We start from the raw sequence: 22,009 nt of genomic DNA, 5'->3' as shown, positions 1-22,009 counted from the left end.
TGGAAAAATAAGGACAAGATGGATAAAACCCAAGCTAACCTGCCCACTGCATCTTGACATATGACATTGTATTTGTAGGCTCAACAACATCCTCTTAGGGGAATGAGTTAACAGAAGATGTGTTGGGCTCATTGGAAGAGGAACTAGAAATGATTATTAAATATAAACTGCCGGTTCACCTGTGGAACAGATAATGATGATGTGGTTTATGTCATAGTGAACTGATGGTCATTGATCACAACTTCATGGCAGGATCTGTTCAAGACTTGTAGTCAGCAAAACAAGACTTTTAAAAAAGAGTCAATGGGACAGAGAACCAATGTCACAGAGTTTGTTCTCCTGGGCCTCACTCAGGACCCTGCTGGGCAAAGAGCATTATTTGTTATGTTTTTACTCATCTACATTGTGACGATAGTGGGTAACCTGCTCATTGTGGGGACAATCATTGCCAGCCCCTCCTTAGGAATCCCAATGTACTTCTTCCTTGCCTATCTGTCACTCCTGGATGTTGTTTATTCCACTACTATTTCACCCAAGTTGATGGTAGACTTGCTGTGTGATAGAAAGACCATTTCCTTTCCTGCTTGTATGACTCAACTCTTTTTAGAGCACCTACTTGGTGGTGCTGAGGTCTTCCTTTTGGTGGTGATGGCCTATGATCATTATGTGGCAATCTGCAAACCACTGCATTATTTGATCATCATGAATCGGCGTGCTTGCTTCCTCCTGTTGGTGATGTCCTGGGCTGGAGGCCTTGCACATTCTGTGGCTCAACTTCTCTTTGTATACAACCTTCCCTTCTGTGGTCCCAATGTCATTGATCATTTTATCTGTGACATGTATCCATTATTAGGACTTGCATGCACTGATACATACTTCATTGGCCTCACTGTAGTTGCTAATGGTGGAGCAATATGTATTTTAGTCTTTATTATTCTCATAATCTCCTATGGAATCATCCTAAGATCTCTTAAGACTCACAGTCAGAAAGGAAGGCACAAAGCCTTATCTACCTGCAGTTCCCACATCATGGTAGTTGTCCTCTTTTTTGTTCCTTGTATTTTCATGTATGTTAGACCTGTTTACAACTTCTCTATGGATAAATCCATTACTGTTTTTTATACAATTATTACTCCCATTTTGAATCCTTTAATATATACCTTGAGAAATTCAGAGATTAAAAAGTCTATGGAAAACCTATTCTGTAAAGTTTTATCTACAGATAGAATAAGAATTTCCAGTAACCGAATGTGCTAGTAATTGTAAAGTAATTAACAGGCAATAATAAGTCTTAAGCAGGGATAATGGAACTATTTCAATGTATCTATATGGATTATTTTCTTTAAAGAAATCCATAAGAAACATAACATCATAAAAAATCACTTGAAATTAGAATTAAGTATATGGCCATACATTCCTGAGTGTGCCTGATCTCATCTCAGGTAAGAAACAATTTAACAGATAATTTCGGGAATATTATAAAGGCTAAGTCTATTAAAAGAAAAATTATTCTAAGTTAATTTCATTTTTCTTAGTTAAGATCAAGAAAATAATTAATTTTTTTCCAGTGAAGAAAAGACATTTTTGTCTACGTATCATCGTTCACACTGTTGGCAATAGACACATTTCTGGAACCAATGAGATGCTTAGTAACTGAGTGGCTTACTGTTCTATCAGTAAAGCTGATTACCTAGCTACATGCCCATTGTTTTAGGGTACTATTGCTGCTTACATCAGTGTCTTTATCTTTCTAGTTTATGGTACTTTGTTAGCAGATGTAATTGGTTTAATATCACAACCAATGGACAGTGTTGTTTGCTGGTCTATGGTTCAGAATAACAACATATCCAAACTACAGAAAAATCTGCAAAGTCAAATTGTAAATATATTTTTAGTTATTCTTAGTAGTTAATGCATTTAATCTTTCCATGTAAAGAACAAGTGTTGTTCATTGTTTTAGGCATGATACTGAAGAAATAGTAAAGAAATGATTTCCATTAACATAATATTTCCTAAAAGTTGTAATAAATTTCAAAAATTTTCTGACAGATTTTGAAATAATTTATTTTGGTATATCAATATTTTGCTTGTCAATTTATATAAAAAAGCAAGTTTCTCAGTCTGAAGTCATCTTGGAGAATCAGAAAAAAAGCCACATACTAATTGTCTTTCATTATGCTATAGAAGCTTTGCTTATGCTTCACAGGAGTTTTACATGTATTGGATCTTATTTTGAAATAAAAAGTAGCATAAATATATATCTTGATGAATAAATAAACATAATTAAGATCCTTGAGTGAATTAATTCTCACCATCTCATGTAGTTTCCCATATCTTCTGCTGTTGTATAACAACATCTTAAACCTCAGCAGCAGTCTCACAGATAGGTTTATATATATACATATATATATATATGTGTGTGTGTGTGTGTGTGTATTACATATCATAATATACACATATATGCATAATATATAATGTATATATACTTAGATGTTACACATATTATTAAACACACACATACACATACATATATATATATATTACCTAGACAACTGTAACCCTTAGTCAGATGACATGAAGTAGCAAGTACAGAAATATAGGATGAAGAAGACTAATGTATAATAATACACTTAATTCCTTAGTTATAGTGTATCTTAGAACTTTTACTATTTTAAAAAGTTATAATACTGTATTTATTCTTCTCTCATACAATCCTAACTGCAGTTTCCCTTCCCTTCACTCCTCCCTGTTCCTTCCCAGCTCCCCTCTCCCCCAGATCCACTCTTCCATTTCCCTTCAGAAAAGAGTGAGGGGTATTACTGGAGATATCAACTGAAGATGGCATAACAAGGTACAATAAATTAGGCACAAACTCTCATATCAAGCTGGACAAGGCAACCCAGTAGGAGGAAAAGGGTCCCCAAAACAGGCAAAAGAGTCAGAGAGACCCCCCACACCTACTGTTAGGAGTCTCACAAGAACACTAAAATACATAACCATAACATACATGCAGAGGATCCAGCTCATACCCATACAGGCTCTGTGATTGTTGATTTAGTCTCAGTGAACCTCTATGAGCCCTGCTTAGTTGATCATGTGGACCATGTCTTCTGGTGTCCTCCTACCCCCAGTTCCTACATTTCCTCCTCCCCCTCTTCCATGGGATTCCCTGAGCTCTACCTAATTGGCTGTGAGTTCCTGAATTAGCTCCCATCAGTTGCTGAATGAAGCTTCTCCGATGATGATTTTGCTATGCATCAGTCTATAAGTAGAGTGGAATATCATTAGGAATAATTTCATTTTTTTTTTTTTTGCCAGTCCTATTTAGTTCTATCTTAGGTCTCTGGGCTATCCAGCCTCTGGTTTCTGGCCATCCAGGTGGTGTTAGGCATGGGCTCTCTCTCTCAATGAGTGGGCCTCAATTTAGACCAGGCATTGGTTGGCTCCTCCCAATATTCTATGCCACTATTCTATCAGCACATATTGGAGAACTGACACATTGTAGGTTGCAGGTTTTGTGGCTGGGTTGATGTCCCAGTTCCACCACTGGAAGCTTTGCCTAGTTACAGAAGATGGCTAGTTCAGTCTCCATATCCAACTCTCAGAAGCAATGGGTCTATGCCTCCACTAAAGCAGCATGTGGTCCAAAAACCCTTTATTTGTCTGTACTGCAAGAACTATATCTACCACACACCATACTGTGCAGCTTGCAGACACCTCTGTATATAGCCTATATTTCCTGCCTGGCTACTGGCCAATCAGCATTTTATTTATCAACCAATCAGAACAACATATATTCACAACATACAGAACAACATTCCACAGCACTTCCTCTTTTCTATCTAAACAAAAAGGAAGGTTTTAACTTTAACATAGTAAAATTACATATAATAGAACAGTTATCAAGCAAGAATTATAGTTACAATATCTAGTCTATTTGTATTTGGCAAAATTAAAGAAAATATTCTATCTATCCTATATTTGTGAGTCTAAAGTTTCATATATAATTTATCATTTATTATAACCAAGGAAAATTATAAATATAACTATCTAGTCTTCAACTACATCAAAGACCTCAGAACGATATAGTATTACCTAAATAAACAGGAAGTGCATTGTAAGCAACTTCCAAAATTCCAGAAATAACAGAGATAGCTGCCTGCCTGGACAGTCATCCAAAGTTCCTCTGTAACTTTGGGGCATCCATCTCCAGCCTATAGGCTTAGAGTCTCTCAGTCACTTCTCGCTGTGTCCTGTAGAATATCTGGCAGTTTCTTCTGTGAAGCAGGAACTTAAAAGACCATCTTCCTTGCAAAGTTCAGTGGTCACCTTCCTAAGGGTCCTGCATGTTAACTTTCTACAACATATTGTCAAACAGTCCAGGCAAGAACAGGTTCTTGCCCAAATGGCTATTTTTTGCCAAGAAGAAGATAAACTCCACATGGAGTGTCTTTGACACCCATCTTCCTCTTTGAAGTAAATTGGTGCTGCCAGGAGCAGATGTGTCTTGTTATCCAGGAAAGTCTAAGTTTTTAAAAACATTTTAGATGCCATATTCTGTAGGTCTTTGAGTGTTTAGAGATTACCTACCTAATTAAAATATATCTATGTATACCTAGAAAACTTAACTAAAATGACTATAAGTGTGATTATCATAGATGACTAATTATTAACCTGTATTTCTTAATATACACTACAATTTCAAATGAGTTACACAAACAAAATACTTTAAGCAAGAGTAGAAATATACATACAGTACAGCAAAATTAACTTTAAATTTGTATCAATAAACTAAAATCCATAGCAATGTAAAACATTTTTAAGTTGTTGCTCTTTAAAAGTAGGTTCAATAATCTACCCTTTCATCCTATCATATCTATAAAAGCCATATAAACCATGAACTGGAAAATCAAACAAACAAATGAACAAACAGAAAAACACAGAGCCAAAGAAAAAACACAAGAAACACACACACACACACACACACACACACACACACACACACACACACACACACACACTGGCATGCATAGAAATTCCCTAAAAATACAAAATAGAATAACATAATATATAAGTAAACTACCTATGGGGTAAGAAAAAAGAAAGAGAGAAAAGAAGAAAGGATGAAATAAAGAAAAATGTGCCTGGACAAAGCGTTATGAGACAAAAACAAAAATACAAATAAAACAAAACAGCAAAACTACACAACAAACAAAACCAAAACAAAAAACAAACAAGGCAACCCAAACCAAAAAACTTCAAAATATACCAATGAGTTACTGTTATGTTGGCTATCTACTGCTAGTGATGGGGTTTGGCCTTGAGAGTGGTTTGTATACCAGTGAGACTCCCTTGGAGAATATTAATTTTTCATTATGATTATCAATTGGAGATAGTTTCAGGTTAGGGATGTGGGCTTGTGTTTACTTCCATTCTCAGTGTTGTGACCCCATCTGGTACAAACCTGCTCAGGCCCTTTTGCATGCTGCCATATTCTGTGAGTTCATATGTTCATCAGTCCTGCTGTGCTTAGAAGGCCTTGTTTACTTGATGTTCTTTAATTCCTCTGGCTTTTATAATGTTTGTCACTCCTCTTCAGTGGGGCACCCCAACCCTCAGGTGAAGAATTTGATGAAGACATCTCATCTAGAACTGAGTGTTTCAAGGTCTCTCACACAAGTTACACCTTGTCCACCTGGCATTTACTCCCATCTACTGTCAGAGGAAGTTTCTTTGATGATGGAAGAGCAAGGCACTGATCTATGAGTACAGCAGAATGTCCTTAGAAGTCATTTTGTTGCTATGTTCCTTTTATAGAACAGTAGAATTTGGTTTTGCCCTAGGTTCCTAGAACAACAAGACTAAGGATCTTGGGTATCTAAGCAGTATTGGTAATGGGTTCCATCTCATAGAGTGGGACTTAAATCTAATCAAATAATGGTTGGTAAATCCCACAAGCTTTGTGCTACTATTGCACTAGCTCATTTTGCATGCAGGTCATCATTGTAGATCAAAGGTTTTGAATCTTGGTTGCTATTTACCTTTCTCTTTTCATAACATGGAGAGTGCTTTGAGAACCATGAACACTAGTCCATAAGGGTGAGGCTCTAGGTAGGCACCATTTTGACATCTAGGTGTCCAATGAGTTGTGTAGGTATTATCTTCAGCAATCGAACCCTACTGTCAGTTTGTGGAGAGCTTCCAATAGCCTTGTCAATAGTTTGGTTTTATGGGGGTCTCCATAGGACCCCTTTGACCAACAACACAAACAGATGCAATCCATTCCTGGTACTAGAAGCTTCATTTGGTGAAAAGTGTGGACTAGCTGGGGCTCTGTCTCCTCCATTATTATTTCATTTAGTTCACCTTCCTGTATGTATCTATTAGAGGAAGTCTTTACTGTATTAGATTTTCATACAACTCCCTCATGTGGCCCTTAGTTTTAGCTGTCCCTCCCCATATTCCTTTTCTAAATTCCTTGTTCCCTCCCTCTCCCTATTTGACACCTCCCATTCCAGTGCTCTCCTCATCAATCCTTAACTATCTACTCTATATTGTCTTCCCAAGAAGATCCAATCCTCTCCTCCAGCCCCTTAATCTATACCTAACCTTTGTAGTTATATGGATTGTAGCTTGCTTATAGAAGATTTAAAGGATAACCTCCATATATAAGTGAATACATACCATATTTGTCTTTTATTGTCTGGGTTACCTCACTAAGGATGATTTTTTTTCTAAATCCAGATTTACCTGCAAATTTCATTTTTAAAAACAACTGAGTAAAGTCTCATTGTGTAAATGTACAACATTTTTACCCATTTATTTGTGACAGGACATATAGTTTGTTTCAAATTTCTGGGTATTTTTAATAGAGCAATCATGAACATGACTGAGCAAGTGCTTCTGTAGTAAGATGTAGAGTCCTTTGGATACAAGCTCAAGAGTGATATAGCTGGATCTGGATTTAGATCAATTACCAGCTTTCTGAGGAAGTACCCCAGTGACTTCCACAGTGGTTGCACAATTTTGTACTCCAACCAGCAATGGATGAGTTTTCCCATTATTCTACATCCTAACCAGCATCAGCTCCCATTTGTTTTATTGATCTTGACAACTCTGCCTAGTGTAAGATGAAATCTCAAAGTGATTTTGATTTGTATTTCCCTGATGACTAAGGATTTTGAATAATTATTTAAGGGTTTCTTAGCCAATTGCATTTCCTCTTTTGAAAATTCTCTTTTTAGATCTATAACCCATTTTTAAATTGGACCATTTGTTCCTGATGTTCAGTTCTTTTGAGTTCTTTGAATATTTTAGATATTATTTCTCTATTGGATGTGTAGTTGGTAAAGATCTTTCCAATTCTGTACCCACTGCTTTGCCCAAATGATAGTGTCTTTTTGTTTGTGCAGAAACTTTTGAATTTCATGAGTAAATAAAATTCATTTATTAATTGTTTTCTTCCCAACTGTGCTAACAGTGTTCTGTTCAGAAAGTCATTTCCTGTGCCAATGACCCCTAGTCTATTCCTCACTTTCTCTTCTTTCAGGATTAAGGCATCTGGTTTTATGTTGAGGTTTCTGATCCATTTGGAGGTCAGTTGTGTGCAGGTTGCTAAGTATGGATCTGGATTCTTGATTTTTGACTCTTCTACATGTAGTGGTCCAGTTTGACCAGCACTGTTGTTGAAGATGCTGTCCTGTTTCCAGTGTGTATTTCTAGCTTCTTTATTAAAAAAAAACCCAAGTGTCTTTATGTGTGTGGATTTATGTCTGAATCTTCAATTCTATTGATCAACATGCATACTTTTTGCCAATTCCATGCTGTTTCTGTTACTATAGCTTTGTAGTACAATTTGAGGTTGGGAATGGTGATAACTTCCAGCAATTCTTTAATTATTCAGGATTATTTTAGATATTTTGTGTTTTTGTTTGTTTGTTTGAATGGTGTGTGTGTGTGTGTGTGTGTGTGTGTGTGTGTGTGTGTGTGTGTATGTGTGTGTGTGTGTGTGTGTTTTCATATGAAGCTGAAAATTTTCCTTTTAATTTCTATGAATACTTGTGAGGAATATTTGATGGCGATTGCTTTTAATTTGTAAATTGCTTTTGATAGAATGGCATTTTTACCAAATCAATCCAAGTGATCCATGAGCATGGAATATCCTTCTACTTCTAGTATTATCTTCAATTTCTTTCTTCAGTGTCTTAAAGTTTTAATATACAAGTCCTTCACTTGCTTGGTTAGAGTTACCTCAAGATATCTTACGTTTTATGAAGTTATTGTGAAAGGTGTTGCTTCCATGATTTCTTTCTCAGTCTACTTGTCATTTGTATACTGGAGGGCTTCTGATTTTTGTGTATTAATTTTGTATAGAATTTGCTGAAAGTATTTATCAGCTGTAGGAGGTTCTTGGCAGAAATTTTGGGGTTCCTTATGTGCACAATATTTTGACTGCTTCCCTTCTTATTGGTATTTCTTTGATCTCCTCCAGTTGTCCTATTACTCTAGATAACACTTCCAGTACCATGCTGGATAGGTATGAAGAGACTAGACTTGTCTTATTTTAAATTTTAGTGTAAATACTTTGTTTCTATCCCCATGTAGGTTGATGTTGGCTCTGGGATTGCTGTAGATCACCTTTATTATGTTGAGGTATGTTCCTTGTATCCCTTGTCTTTCCAGGACACTTTTTATTATTTAAAACAATTTTTAAGTTTAGATATATTTTGAACATGTTCTTCTCCTCTCCAAGTCCTTTCTGATCCTCTCTCCCTGCCTACCCACTCAACTTTAAGTTATTTCTGGAAAACAAACAAAGGTCTAATACAACCACAAAATCCCCCTAAACCAACCAACCAACCAACCAACAAACCACATCCCAAAACAAACAAACAAATACACAAACAAACACCAAATTTTAGCCAAATAGAAGCACATTTAAAAAACTGTAGAGTTCATTATGTGAATAAACTACTCCTAAACATGAGGTCTTCTCTAGAATGGTTCACATACCAACTGTCACTCCATTGGAGGACACTAATTTTCCCTCTCATGGTAAGTACAAATGACAACTTAGTTGTTGTTAAACTATGAAGTGTTCATGTGTCTCTCCATCCAGGAGTCTGGATTGGGGTTTAAGGAACATTCACACACACTTTCACAGGCAACTATATACATTGCTGTGTAAAAGGGGAACACTAATTAATGCCTCTAGACTTTTCTGGCACTTCTGGCTAGGCCAAACTGCCTTTAGATGAAAGGACATTTATGGCTTCTGGCCAAGGGTGAGATTGTTAAGGACTAGAGGCAGAATGACTAAATTTTAAAGTTCTGTTTAAAAACTGCCTGTTTTCTTTCTCCTGTTTTCATCCTTATGGTGTTGAACACTTGAGATCTCAAGAATGTAACCCTCCTCCTCCTCCTCTTCCTCCTCCCCTTTCCTTCCTCCTCCTTCCTCTTTCTCCTTTTCCTCCCCCTCCCTTTTCCTTCCTCCTCCTTCATCTTCCTCCCTCTCATCCCACTCTTCCTCCTCCTCCTTTTCCTCCCCCTCCCTGCTCCTTCCTCCTCCTCCTTCCTCTTCCTCTTCTTTCCCTTCCTTCTGTTTCAAGACAGTTTCTTTGTGTAGCCTTGTCTATCTTGGAACTTGTTCTATAGACCAGACTGGCCTTGAACTCAGGTTCTGCCTGTCTTTGCCTCCAGAGTGCTGGGATTAAAGGCGTGAGTCACCACTGTCCAACAGCTTCTCTGATCTTGGTTTAAGTTTGGTAGGTGGTATATACAAAAAAATTATCCATTTCTTTTAGATTTTCCAATTTTTTGGCATATAGAGTCTTAAAATATATCCACATGATTCTATATTTATTCTTGGTATTTGTTGTTTTGTCCAATTTTTCATCTCTAATTTTGCTAATTTGAATCTTCTTCAGCTTTTTGGTTAATTTAGTTTTGGGTTTGTCAATCTTATTTATTTTCTCAAAGAATCAATTCTTTGTTTCATTTATTATTTATATTTCTTTTTTATTTTATTGATTTTAATCCAGAGTTTATTTCTTGCTATCTACTCTTTGGGGCATTATTTCTTCTTTTTTGGTCTAGAGCTTTCAGGTGTGCTGTTAAGTTACCAGTATGAGATCTTTCCAGTTTTTTAATGTAGGCATGTGGTGCTATGAACTTGTCTCTTCCAACAACCTTCATTTGCACCATAACTGTAGGTATGCTGTGTTTACATTTTCACTGGATTCAAAAAAGATTTTAATTTCTTTCCCTTTATTAAGAAAATTTCGCCAGGCGGTGGTGGCGCAACGCCTTTAATCCCAGCACTCGGGAGGCAGAAGCAGGCAGATCTCTGTGATTTCGAGGCCAGCCTGGTCTTCAAAGCGAGTTCCAGGAAAGGCTCCAAAGCTACACAGAGAAACCCTGTCTCAAAAAATCCAAAAAGAGAAAAGAAAAGAAAATTTCTCCATTCATTTTACACACCAATCAAAGATCCCCCTCTTCCCTCTTCCCACACCCCCCCCCAGCCTCCTCCTCTCAACCCCACCCCCCATGGTGATATTTTATTTGTGCTGAAATGTGGTGATATTTTATTTGTATGTTAATAAATAAAGCTTGCCTGGAGATCAGGGTGAAAAGGCCAGCCTGTAGTGGGTAGCCATTCCAGCTTTGATCTGGAAGTTTCAACCTTCATTGAGGCTTCGGCAACTGTCACACCTACAAGGCGAGGCCAAGGGAGGACCCTGGAGACCCGAGATCTGGATGAGCCAGCTCTCTCTTGGTTCCTGGACCCTGGACGGTGGAGGTTGACCAAGTAGAGCTCCAGAGAACACCACTGGACTGAGATACACCTTCCCCAGACCCCGTGACCTACCTATCCCTTCATTTGTAAGTTACCCACTAAATAAATCTTCCTTTTAACTACGTGGAGTGGCCTTAATAATTTCACCAATACCAGCCACTTTAAGTAAACAAGAAGTCAGGCAGCAAATGCCCTTAATCCCATAGGAGGCAAGATCTCTGTATGTTCAAGGCCACACTAGGGAGCTAAACCTGGTGACACATGCCTTCAATCCCAGTACCATCCATAGAGACCTGGAGGTCTGTATAGACAGAAAGTGACAGAGTTGTATAGGAAGAAGTGAGGTAGTTGGGCTAAGAGAGCCAATGAGAGGGCAGAACAGCAAGGCATATTAAGCCTGGGTAGACAGGAAGTTGTGCACATTTGGAAGTTACAGAGTTGGTAAGGTAAGGTTGACTGGTGGCTTCTCCCATTTCCCTGATCTAAGGCTTTCACCCCTATATTTGGCTCCTTTTTTTTATTTAATAAGACCATTTAGAAATTTTTCTACACTCCCCACTCCCCACAACAAGAAGGCAAGGCCTCTCATGAGGAGGCACATCCAGTAGAGGCAAGTCCAAGTCCCTCCTGCCTCAAGGCTGCATGAGGTGTCCCATCATAGGTAGTGGGCTCCAAAATGCCAGCTCATGCACCAGGGATGGATTCTAATCTCACCGCCAGGGGCCCTCCCAAGCAGATCAAGCTACACAATGGTCTTGACATGCAGAGGTCCCAGTCCAGTCCCATGCAGGCTCCACAGTCATTGATCCAACTTTCATGAGTTCCGACTAGTTTGTTTTGGTTGTCTTTGCAGGTTCCCTATTATGATCTGATGCACTTGCTCATAGAATCCCTCTTTTCTCTCATCAACTGGACTCCTGGAGCTCTGCCTGGTGCCTAGCTGTGGATCTCTGCACCTGCTTCCATCAGTCGCTGGAGAAAATGCGGTTAGGGTATTCACCAATCTGATCTCTGGGGCAAGTTAGTTCAGTTCAGGCACCCTCTCTACTATTTCTAGTAGTCCAAGTTGGGGTCATCCCTGGGGATTCCTGGGAACTTCCCTTAGCACTTGGTTTCTCTCTATCCCCATGATGTCTTCCTCTATCATGGTATCTATTTTACTGATTTCCCACTCCATCCCTGTTCAGGGAATGGGATGGTTGAGATTTTACTTTCTTAATTACTTTCTTGACTCATTTTTATTCAGTAGTGAATTGTTCAGTTTTCATGAGCTTACAAGCTTTCTGTTATTTCTATTGTTGATTGATATCCAGATTTAATCTGTGGTGGCCAGATAGGATACAGAGCATTATTTCAATTTTCTTTTATTTGTTGAGACTTGCTTTCTATCCCAGTATATGGTCAATTACATAGAAAGTTCCACGAGGTGTTGAGAAGAAGGTATTTATTTTGGGGGGGAGATATATTCTGTAAGTATCTGTTTCTGACTTCATTTAGCTCCAACATATCTCTGTTCAGCTTTCATCTAGATGAGTTGTCTATTGGCGAGAGTATGGTATTGAAGTCACCCACTGTCACTGCGTGAGTGTCAATATGTGAATTTAGTTGCTGTAGTGTTTCTTTTATGAGCTTGCATGCTTTTATGTTTGGTTTATAGAAGCTTAGATTTTCAATATTCTCTTGATGGGAAAAGTTTTAAAATTTATAAACTTTTGCTTCTAATACAATTATTAATATTTCATGAGAATGTAATATTGTCAAAATTATTGTATATTTGGTGATCTTAATTTTTCATTAATATTATAGACAAAATATAAAACTATGGATGTCATTGTGATATTTTCAAACATATATATCATTGTATTTGCTCATATTCATACCCACATTACCCATCATTTCTCTTCTTCTGACTTTTCTTATTATGTCCTTCATCCCTCCAATGAAAGCCCCTCTGTATAAGAGCTGTGTCCAAGCACAAATTCATCTCATATCCCATAGATCAAGGAGAAACTATGCACATTGTATTGAAAGACAGAAGAGGTTTAATCCAGCCTTCCAGAGAAATCATCAGTTTCTAAGTGAAAGGGGAGCATAAGGAAGAAAAGTAAAAGCAGAGAATAGTAGAGCCTGGTTTGCTTGCCTGAATGTCATAGGTGCTGAAGATCTGAATTTTGAGGGCAAGAATATGGAAAATTGTAGACGAATTTCTAAGTGGTCTTATTAAAAAAACAAAACAAAACAAAAAACAAAAAAAACCCCACCACTGGGCCAGATATAGGGGTGAAAACCTGAGAGATTAGAGAAATAGGGAAAGCCACAGCTAACCTTACCTCACCAACTTCGCAGCTTCCAAATGCAAGTTACTCCTGTCTACCCATACCTATATGCCTTCCTGTTCTGCCATCTGATTTCCTCTCTCTGTCCAGCTACATCGCTTCCTTTTCCTGCTCAGCTCTGTCCCTTCCTGTCTGTACAGACCTCCAGACCTCCATGGTTAACTAGTGTTGGAATTTAAGGTGTGTGCAATCATACCTTGCTCTATTGCCAGTGTGGCCTTGAACTCACAGAGATCCAGACAGATTCCTGTCTGCAAAGTGATAGGATTAAAGGCGTGTACTACCATTGCCTGACTTCTTTGTTTACTTATAAAGGCTGGCCTTTTCCTCTGATCTTCAGGTAAGCTTTATTTATTAAAGTACAAATAAAATATCACCACAGAAAATAAAGACAGCAAACTAAAAGTAGAAAGAAATAGAATATTGGTCACTGCACTCATCTCCATTTCATAGACAATGCACTGCTGTGATGTGGGGTAAAATGGGGGTTTGACTCCTTTAGAGAAATGGGAGTTTCCCACCTCAGGTGAGTATTACTTGGAGGTCTGTGGTCCCAACACTGAAAGGCAACCAACGCTACTCCAGGCCAAAGGCTTCTGTGATTTCAGAGAATACATTCCAAGACAACAGGAAGGTGATCTTTAACAAGGAGGTATTGTAGGTTCTAAATGAGTGCTTCAGAGAAAGGAAGCACGTAAGCCACTGTAGAGGAACAGCAGGTCCCATGAAAAGGTTGTTACTCCGGGTCATTGTTGAGAGGTTAATAAGGCTTGATTTGTTTGAAGTGTGGGATGAACTGATCAGTCCTGATGTCCCAACTGTGTTCATGTGCCTCTCCATCCAGGAGTCTGGACTGGGATCTGAGGAACATTCACACATGTATTTTTAAGGGCAACTATATACATTGCTGTGTAAAAGGATAGCACTAATTAGTGCCTCTAGACTTTTCTGACACTTCTGGACAAAACCAAACTGCCTTTAGATGAAAGGACAGTTATGGCTTCTGGCCAAAGACAGAATTGATAAGCACAAGAGGAAGAATCACTAAATTTTAAAGTTTAGTCTAAAAACTGCCGGACTGCTTTCTATCCTCTGTTCTCATCATTAGGGCATTACACATTTCAGATCTCAAGAATGTATTCATTCACTCATTCATTCATTTCTTCTTCTTCTCCTCTACCTTCCTCCTCCTCCTTCAACTTCTTCCTTTAATTTTGAGACAGGATTTCATTGTTTCTCTGTGTAGCCCTGGCTGTTCTAGACTAGAACTTCCTCCATAGACCATGCAGGCCTTAAACTTAGAGACCCACCTGCCTCTGAATCCAGAGTGCTGGGATTAAAGGCGTGTGCCACAACCACCAGGCGTCATCCTTCTGTATAGAATGTCTTGACATCATTTGAGATGATGCGGACTATGAGAATATTATGCTAAGTCGTAACTTCTTAAAGTGACACCTGCTGCACAGTGTCTTTAATAGTGGTAATTTTTTAATCCAGGATTAAAAGTCGTTGGTTGGCTCATAAGCCATCACCCATTGTGTTTTCATCATTGTAAACCTCAAAATATTTTTGGCTTTTATTTTGATGTATTTTCTCTGTGTGTTGTTGAAAATGTGTGGTTTCTTTTTTATTGTTTTTTTTCCATACAACGTATTCTGATCACTGTTTCTCATCCCCTAACTTTTCCCAGATCCTTTCTTCCTCCCCATCCACCTACTTCCATGCCATTTCTTTCTCTTTATAAGGCAAACAGAGAAACAAGCTAGATTTTTTTAAAAAAGGAAAAACTGCAAGAAGCACACACACACACACACACACACACACACACACACACACACACACACACACCACAAAAACACAAGAACAGAAAGCATACAGACAAAAGGCCAGTAGAACCAAAAAAATGCAAACAAAGCCAAGAGTCTATAAAATCACCACCATTTTGTGTTGGTCACCTACTTATGGGCACAGGGCCTACCCTGAAATGTGGTTACTAGACACAGTAAGACCCCACTGGAGAAATGAATTTTTCCCTTGCAAGTGGGGGTCAGTTGCAGCTAGCTTCTTGATGAAAGGAATGGGAGTTTGTGTTTCGATGCCCTCCTCAGTGCACGGACCCCATTTGGCTTGAACATGTGTAGGCTCTGTGTGTGCTGCCACAGACTCTTTGAGTTCATATGTGCATCAGTCCTGTTGTTTTGGGAGAAAACCAAATAGTACTGTTCTACTAATGGAACATAGCAATAAACGGACTCCTAAAGTCATTCTGCTATATTCATACATCAGTGCCTTGCTCAGCCATCATTAGAGAAACTTTCTCCTCCTACCGCAGATGGAACTAATGCAGAGATCAACGTGAGAGTGAGAGATTTTGGAACAGTCAGTCCATATGGGGTATCCTCATCAATCCCTTCCTCTCAGGGCTCAGAGAGCTATCTTGAAGAAGAGTCAGGAAGACATTAAGAGCCATTGAAGTCTCCCATCCTAGCAAGCACAAGGCCCTGGGTTTGGTCCTCAGCTCTGAAAACAACAACAACAACAGAAAAGAGCCATTGAGGATGGTTAACTCCAAGAAAATGTATTATTTCATTCTTAGGTGTTTTCTTTCAACATTATATATGTTAACACTTAATACAATTTTCTTTTAAAATATTTTTGTTGAATCTTTGAGAATTTTGTTCTTAGTATTTTGATCATAGTTACCCTCTTCTCTTATTCCCTTCCCAGATCCACTGTCATTCCATATCCATACAAAAAATGTATCCTCATTCATTTATTTTCTAACCCACTGAGTACAATTAAGGCTGCCTATATGCTCTTGGGTGTGTGGCCATCCACTGGAGCTAGTTATACCTACTGGGGACACATCCTTAAAAAACAACTCTCAGTCTTCCAGCAGCTACTAATCATACAGCTTTCTATCAGTTTGAGGCTCGGATGAGCTATTTTGCTTCTACTAAAGTCTGGACTGTCTTCCAAGAATCAGAATATAGACTAGAACACACTGAATTTGCAAGCTCTTAGCCTTCATGCCTCGGAGATTCTCGGGCAGAGAGCACCTGGTCATCACAGTAAGACTGAATTTTGCTAGGGGGATGTTAGGGAAAACGTCTGTGCCTTCTTCCTTCTTTGGGCTGCAGCCAGAACACTTGGAACAAATTCAGATTAGGAAATCAATCATTCCTCAGCTGCTTTCTCCCCCTGAAAAATCTCTAGAGAAAATGACCTGGATCTTGGCAAGAGAGAGTAGCTCACTACTCTTCATAATATAAAATTTATGATGTGAACAGAAAAATCCTGATATAATGTTTACAAATCTGTGACTTGAACATGATGAGATATGTAAGTATGATAAGGAATATTTAAATCAGTTGTTTAAATTGGTTGATTTTTACACACTTGTACAAGTATACCAACATTGTTTCTTTTTGAAAATATTTTCATAGAAGGCATGAATATGCAGCTACTTTATAGAGTAAGTATTTGCATTTTAGTCAAGCTCTTTTGTATCTGTCTATAAAAATCTTTATATATTCTACATATATATATGCAATATATATATTGCAGTCACCCTTTTTACAGGTAAGAATGATTTCTGGATCAAAGTAAAACTCAGGATATCAATTATTGAGACAAAGGCCTAGGGATACAAAAATATTCTTATACTGAACAGAGCCAATGGCTTATTAGTCTCTTTGGTAATTTCTGAATAAAAAAAGAAACTTAAGGTTTCACAACAATAAGTTAACTGGGATGCACATCTTATGCTGTATCCAGTGTTAGAATGTTATTATTGCTTAATTTACACAAGGTCAAGTAATAAATGCTATATGTTAGTGCATGTGTAACAATAGAAAATACATCATCATCTCAGTTATGGGTATTATATATGATTTTTAAGAAAGAAATCTATTTATTTGGGGTTCATTAACAAATGTATTTTATTATGAAATGTGCTAGGATGTAAGAAAATAAATGTATACTGTGTTCTAGACTCTTGACATGGCCTTTTATTTTTGAACCTTAAAATGATCCTTGCAAAGCTGTTGGGAAATACATATAGAGTTGTTACCTGCTATGACCCAGATTCATAAAATTACTATTTTAAATTATAATTATTATATTTTATGAACTATATTAAATTATTTATTAAATGAGTTTTCAATAAGAATGTTAATTCTTTAAGTAAAAATCATAGTAGACTTTTTTTTTTTTTTGGTTTTTTGAGACAGGGTTTCTCTGTGTAGCTTTGGACCCTTTCCTGGAACTCACTCTGTAGCCCAGGCTGGCCTCGAACTCACAGAATTCCACCTGCTTCTGCCTCCTGAGTGCTGGGATTAAAGGTGTGATCAAATCTTTAAAATGAATCACATGATATGCCCTCCAATTTAAGTATTCTATTATAACTTTTTGATGCAATTTAAAGTCAAGTTTCTTGAAATTTCATACGAAATCTCAAAAAAAAAAAAAACCAAAGTCATTTGAGATGTTTATGACAGAATGTCTAGATACAGTATTACAGCTTTGAGATGGATGTTCCTGGAGCAGAGCTGTCTGGGAGCTACATAGATAGTATTATAAAGATATTCCCCACAAAATAACACCCAACTCCAACAATAGACTTTATGTTAGTCGATGTATTCTAGATTTATTTTCAACCAAGTGGATGGATTTCTTAAAATTAACACCCTTTTCTTGTCATCGCTGACATTTATGAAAAAATGATTTATTTCATAAATGAAAAATTATGTTAAATTATTTTAAGTAAGAAGTCTAAGTATATTAATAACTGTGGAACTTTTGTTTGGTCTTAGATACAAAGATCCACTTAACTCTTGACAACAAACCTATTTGCTGGGGGCTCAACAAAAATCACCAAAAGAGAAATAGTGTTATCAACACATCAACGGTGCATGGTGGAAAAGAAATTTGCTAGATGCTTTTTAAAAATCACTTGGGATTCACATCTAAAAACTGAGGATACTGTAAACTGAGGAATGCTGTTGATGATAAAATGTTTCTTGTTCATGTTCACAATTTCATGGCAGGTGTTATCCTGAGTCATTATCTCTGAATCTACCCTTGTAAGACTAAATGGGGCAGAGCAACAATGTGACAGAATTTGTCCTGCTGGGTCTCACTCGGGATCCTGCTGGGAGAAAAGCATTGTTCATCATGTTTTTACTTATCTACATCGTGACAATGGTGGGCAACCTGCTCATTGTGGGGACAGTGATTGCCAGCCCCTCTTTGGACTCCCCAATGTATTTCTTCCTTGCCTGTTTGTCACTCCTGGACGCTGTTTATTCCACTGCCTTCTCACCCAAATTGATTATGGACTTAATCTGCAACAGAAGAACAATTTCAGTTTCAGCTTGTATAGGCCAGCTCTTTGTAGAGCACTTATTTGGTGGTGCTGAGGTCTTCCTCCTGGTATTCATGGCCTATGATCGCTACGTGGCCATCTGTAAACCTCTGCATTATATGACCATCATGAATCGTCGGGTTTGCATTCTCCTATTAGTGGCAGCCTGTGCTGGAGGCTTTGCCCACTCTTTTGTTCAAGTTATCTTTGTTTACAACCTTCCTTTTTGTGGCCCCAATGTCATTGATCACTTTATCTGTGACATGTACCCATTGCTGGGATTAGCGTGTACTGACACTTATTTAATTGGCCTCACTGTAGTTGCCAATGGTGGAGCAATTTGTATGACTGTCTTTATCCTTCTCTTAGTCTCCTATGGGATTATTCTAAACTCTCTTAAAACACATAGTGAGGAAGGGAGGCGTAAAGCCCTGTCCACCTGCAGCTCCCACATCATGGTGGTTGTCCTCTTTTTTGTTCCCTGTATTTTCATGTATGTTAGACCTGTCTCCAACTTTCCTATTGATAAATCCCTGACTGTAGTTTATACAATTATCACCCCCATGTTGAATCCTTTAATATACACTCTGAGAAATTCAGAGATGAAAAATTGTATGGAAAAACTTTGGTGTGAAAGATTAACTATGAAAAGATTAAGAATGTTTCCTTGCTGAATATGTACTAGTTCCAAAGCTACAAATAGTTAATAAATTCTAGTAAATATTATGCAGTATGCTCAGGGAATTCTTTAGGTATGCTTTTCTTTACACAAAGCCAGTGAGGAGTAGAATCAATTTTCCATTGAGATTAAAATTAATCTAATGGATTTTTTGCATATTACATATGAGAGAACTAAGCTAATATTGTAGCTATTTTTTAATTTATTTTAATTAGGGCATAGAAAACATGGGTTTACTATTTTTTAAGCAGTCAGCTAATCAATATTTTGAAATTATGATCATCTACATTCATGAGAAATTGGTGAGAACAATCTCTAGGTGAATTTCTGGGAAAAAAAGAGGTTTTCTAATGTAATTATTTGTTATACGATCTGCATGGCAGATTTTAATACCTGTGCACTTGTTTCAGGATTCCTTCTTTTTCCTGGGTCAATGTTCACACATTTTCCATTTCATGTACTTCAATACAAGATGATATTGTGATTAGCTAAAGATATGAATAGTTTCATTATATGAGATTCAGTTGAAGAAAGCACTAGATTACAGTTCTTGTTGACAGAATAGTAATTATTTGAAAAACATGTTATGCCAAGTTATGAACCCATTTTTGTTTTTCCTTACTAGTTATCAATATTATATTTTCAATTTTTCGAAATAGGTAAATGTCATAATTATTTATTAAATACATAAATAAACCAAAAATATTGTTTATTATAAACAGTGTTTTAACTTATTTTTTCTTCATTTTTAGATTTGTTTTTCAGTTTACAGCTGTGTTGAATCATCCATACTCTGAATACAATATAATTTTATTATTTATAGTCTTAATATCTGTTATGGAGAGAATGTTCAATAGTAGATGAAGCAATGTAGAATGAACAAGGCTAGACATTCAGGTGCAATAATTTGCTAATTAAAGATGTATCTTAGAACATTCATCCTTTAAAAACTGTAAGCTTATGAATGTCTGCTATACATGCAACTTATTTATAAATTTTGTGTCTTACATGTGCATTATTATTGAAACCACTGAAAGTAGTTTGTGTAAGTAACTGGTATATTTCCTTATTCCCAGAGGTAATCTCATTGCTAAGCTTTATATATATTTGTGTATGTATGTATATATTTTATACAATATTACACTATTTGCCTTTCATTTGATGAATGCAAACTTTTTATGTTACTGTTTAACATTTCATATAATTATTGAGAAAAATTGTAATTATTTTAAATTAATTTTTTATAATATGTTGTTTTATATGGCGTTTTTTGCTTTTCTCATAACTTTAAACCTAATTTTAAAATTTAGAAGAATTCACTGCAAGTTATTAACTATTATCCCTATGTTGTACAATAGAAAGCTTAAACTTAGTCCTTTGGTCTAACTGAAATTTTACAACATTAGATCAACATTTTCCCATGTTCTCATTCTAGACACTGGTACCCATCATTCAGCCCTTTACTTCTTTTAGAATCTATAAATACTTATTTCTGTGCCTGGTTTATTTAATTTAATAATCTTCAGTTTCATTTATTGTTGCTGCAAATTAGCAGTGTTCATCTTTTTAAAGGTGGAATCACATCTCACAGTGAGTTTTACTAAATACTCTTTTGTTCTTTATTCATATACTGATTTATTAACACTTAGGTTGGTTCCCTCCTGACTAGGGTCAATATAGCTGCAGTGAACATGGGAAGGAAATATCTCCTAGTCACACAGGTGTTCATATACTCCTATCCCTGGAAGTGGCATGGATTGCATAGTAGTGTTTTTCAACATAGCTGTGTAATTCTGTGTTCTCACCAACAGTATCTAAGCGTTGCATTTTATGAACAACCCCTTTTGATATATTAATTACTTTATTTGCTTATTTCTTTTTCTATTCTATCTTATTTTGAAAATAATACTTCATTTACTCAAACTGGAGATACAGCTCAGTGGTTAAGAGCACTTGTTACTTTTTATTTATTTATTCATTTATTTATTTATTTTTAAAGAAAATATTTTATTTTTATTTTTTTAACACATACTGACAGCAAATTCCCCTCCCTCTTCTCCTCCAAGTCCCTTCCCCAACTCCCTCTGACATCCCATCCACTTTCCCTCTGCCTCTCTCCAGAAGAGGGCAAGCCTCCTGGTTGATACCAACCAAACACAGCACATTAAGGGGCAGGAAGACTTTTTAACCTTCCATCATACCAAAATTTGAAGAGGCAACCCAGTATAAGGAAAATAGTCCCCAAAGCAGATAAGTTTGTTTGTTTGTTTGATTATTTTATTTATATATTGTTTTCACTACATCCTGACCATAGCTTCCCCTCTCTAGATTCCTCCCACTCTCCCCCACCACGACTTCCCTTGTCTCCCAGATCCATGTACCCTCATACCAAGGCTGGGCAAGGCAATTGAGCTCCAAGGGGAGAGACCTGATGGAGATCTCCAATTTGGGCTTCCTCTCTGCCTAATGAGTAGACCTGGGGTGGGTGGCAATGGAGCAAAAGAGATCAGGGACAAGCGATAGAGAAGGAGACAACTGGAATTAGAAGGTATTTGTGGAAGGTGATGTAGAAACTTAGTGTAGTAGTTGCTCCCAGGATTTTATGAGGGTGATCCACATAAAGACTCCTAGTAATGGAGGATTCGTATCTTCAACTGGTCACCTCTGTAACCAGGTAAGGTTTCTAGGGGTGGGACTGGGATACTTGCTGTTTTTGCAGAAGACCTTGGTTCAGTTCTCAACACCTACATGATGGTTTGCAACTATTTGTAACTCCAGTTTCAGGGAATCTGACACCCTATTTTGACTTTATGGGAACAGGAACACTACTAGTG

The 22,009-nt window shown here is 37.2% G+C and overlaps 2 protein-coding genes across 2 annotated transcripts; both read left to right on the top strand.

Moving 5' to 3' along the window:
* The first annotated feature begins 303 nt into the window (after positions 1-303).
* Positions 304-1,257, top strand: LOC128100929 (olfactory receptor 4A16-like). The gene has a single exon (XM_052723666.1). It carries the CDS (start codon positions 304-306, stop codon positions 1,255-1,257), a length of 954 nt encoding a protein of 317 aa, XP_052579626.1.
* Positions 1,258-18,225: 16,968 nt separating this feature from the next.
* Positions 18,226-19,170, top strand: LOC128101860 (olfactory receptor 4A16-like). Its single transcript, XM_052725283.1, has one exon. It carries the CDS (start codon positions 18,226-18,228, stop codon positions 19,168-19,170), a length of 945 nt encoding a protein of 314 aa, XP_052581243.1.
* Positions 19,171-22,009: the final 2,839 nt, after the last annotated feature.

This window comes from Peromyscus californicus, unplaced genomic scaffold (assembly GCF_007827085.1).
Source record: "Peromyscus californicus insignis strain IS unplaced genomic scaffold, ASM782708v3 Scaffold_7__1_contigs__length_154581171, whole genome shotgun sequence".
Lineage (NCBI taxonomy): Eukaryota > Metazoa > Chordata > Mammalia > Rodentia > Cricetidae > Peromyscus > Peromyscus californicus.
The sequence above is the reverse complement of the archived record's forward strand: the minus strand, read 5'-3'. Positions and strand labels throughout refer to the sequence as shown.

Excerpts from the sequence above, each read along its gene's own strand:
- LOC128100929 (XM_052723666.1), top strand. The coding sequence starts at position 304 with ATGGGACAGAGAACCAATGTCACAGAGTTTGTTCTCCTGGGCCTCACT.
- LOC128101860 (XM_052725283.1), top strand. The coding sequence starts at position 18,226 with ATGGGGCAGAGCAACAATGTGACAGAATTTGTCCTGCTGGGTCTCACT.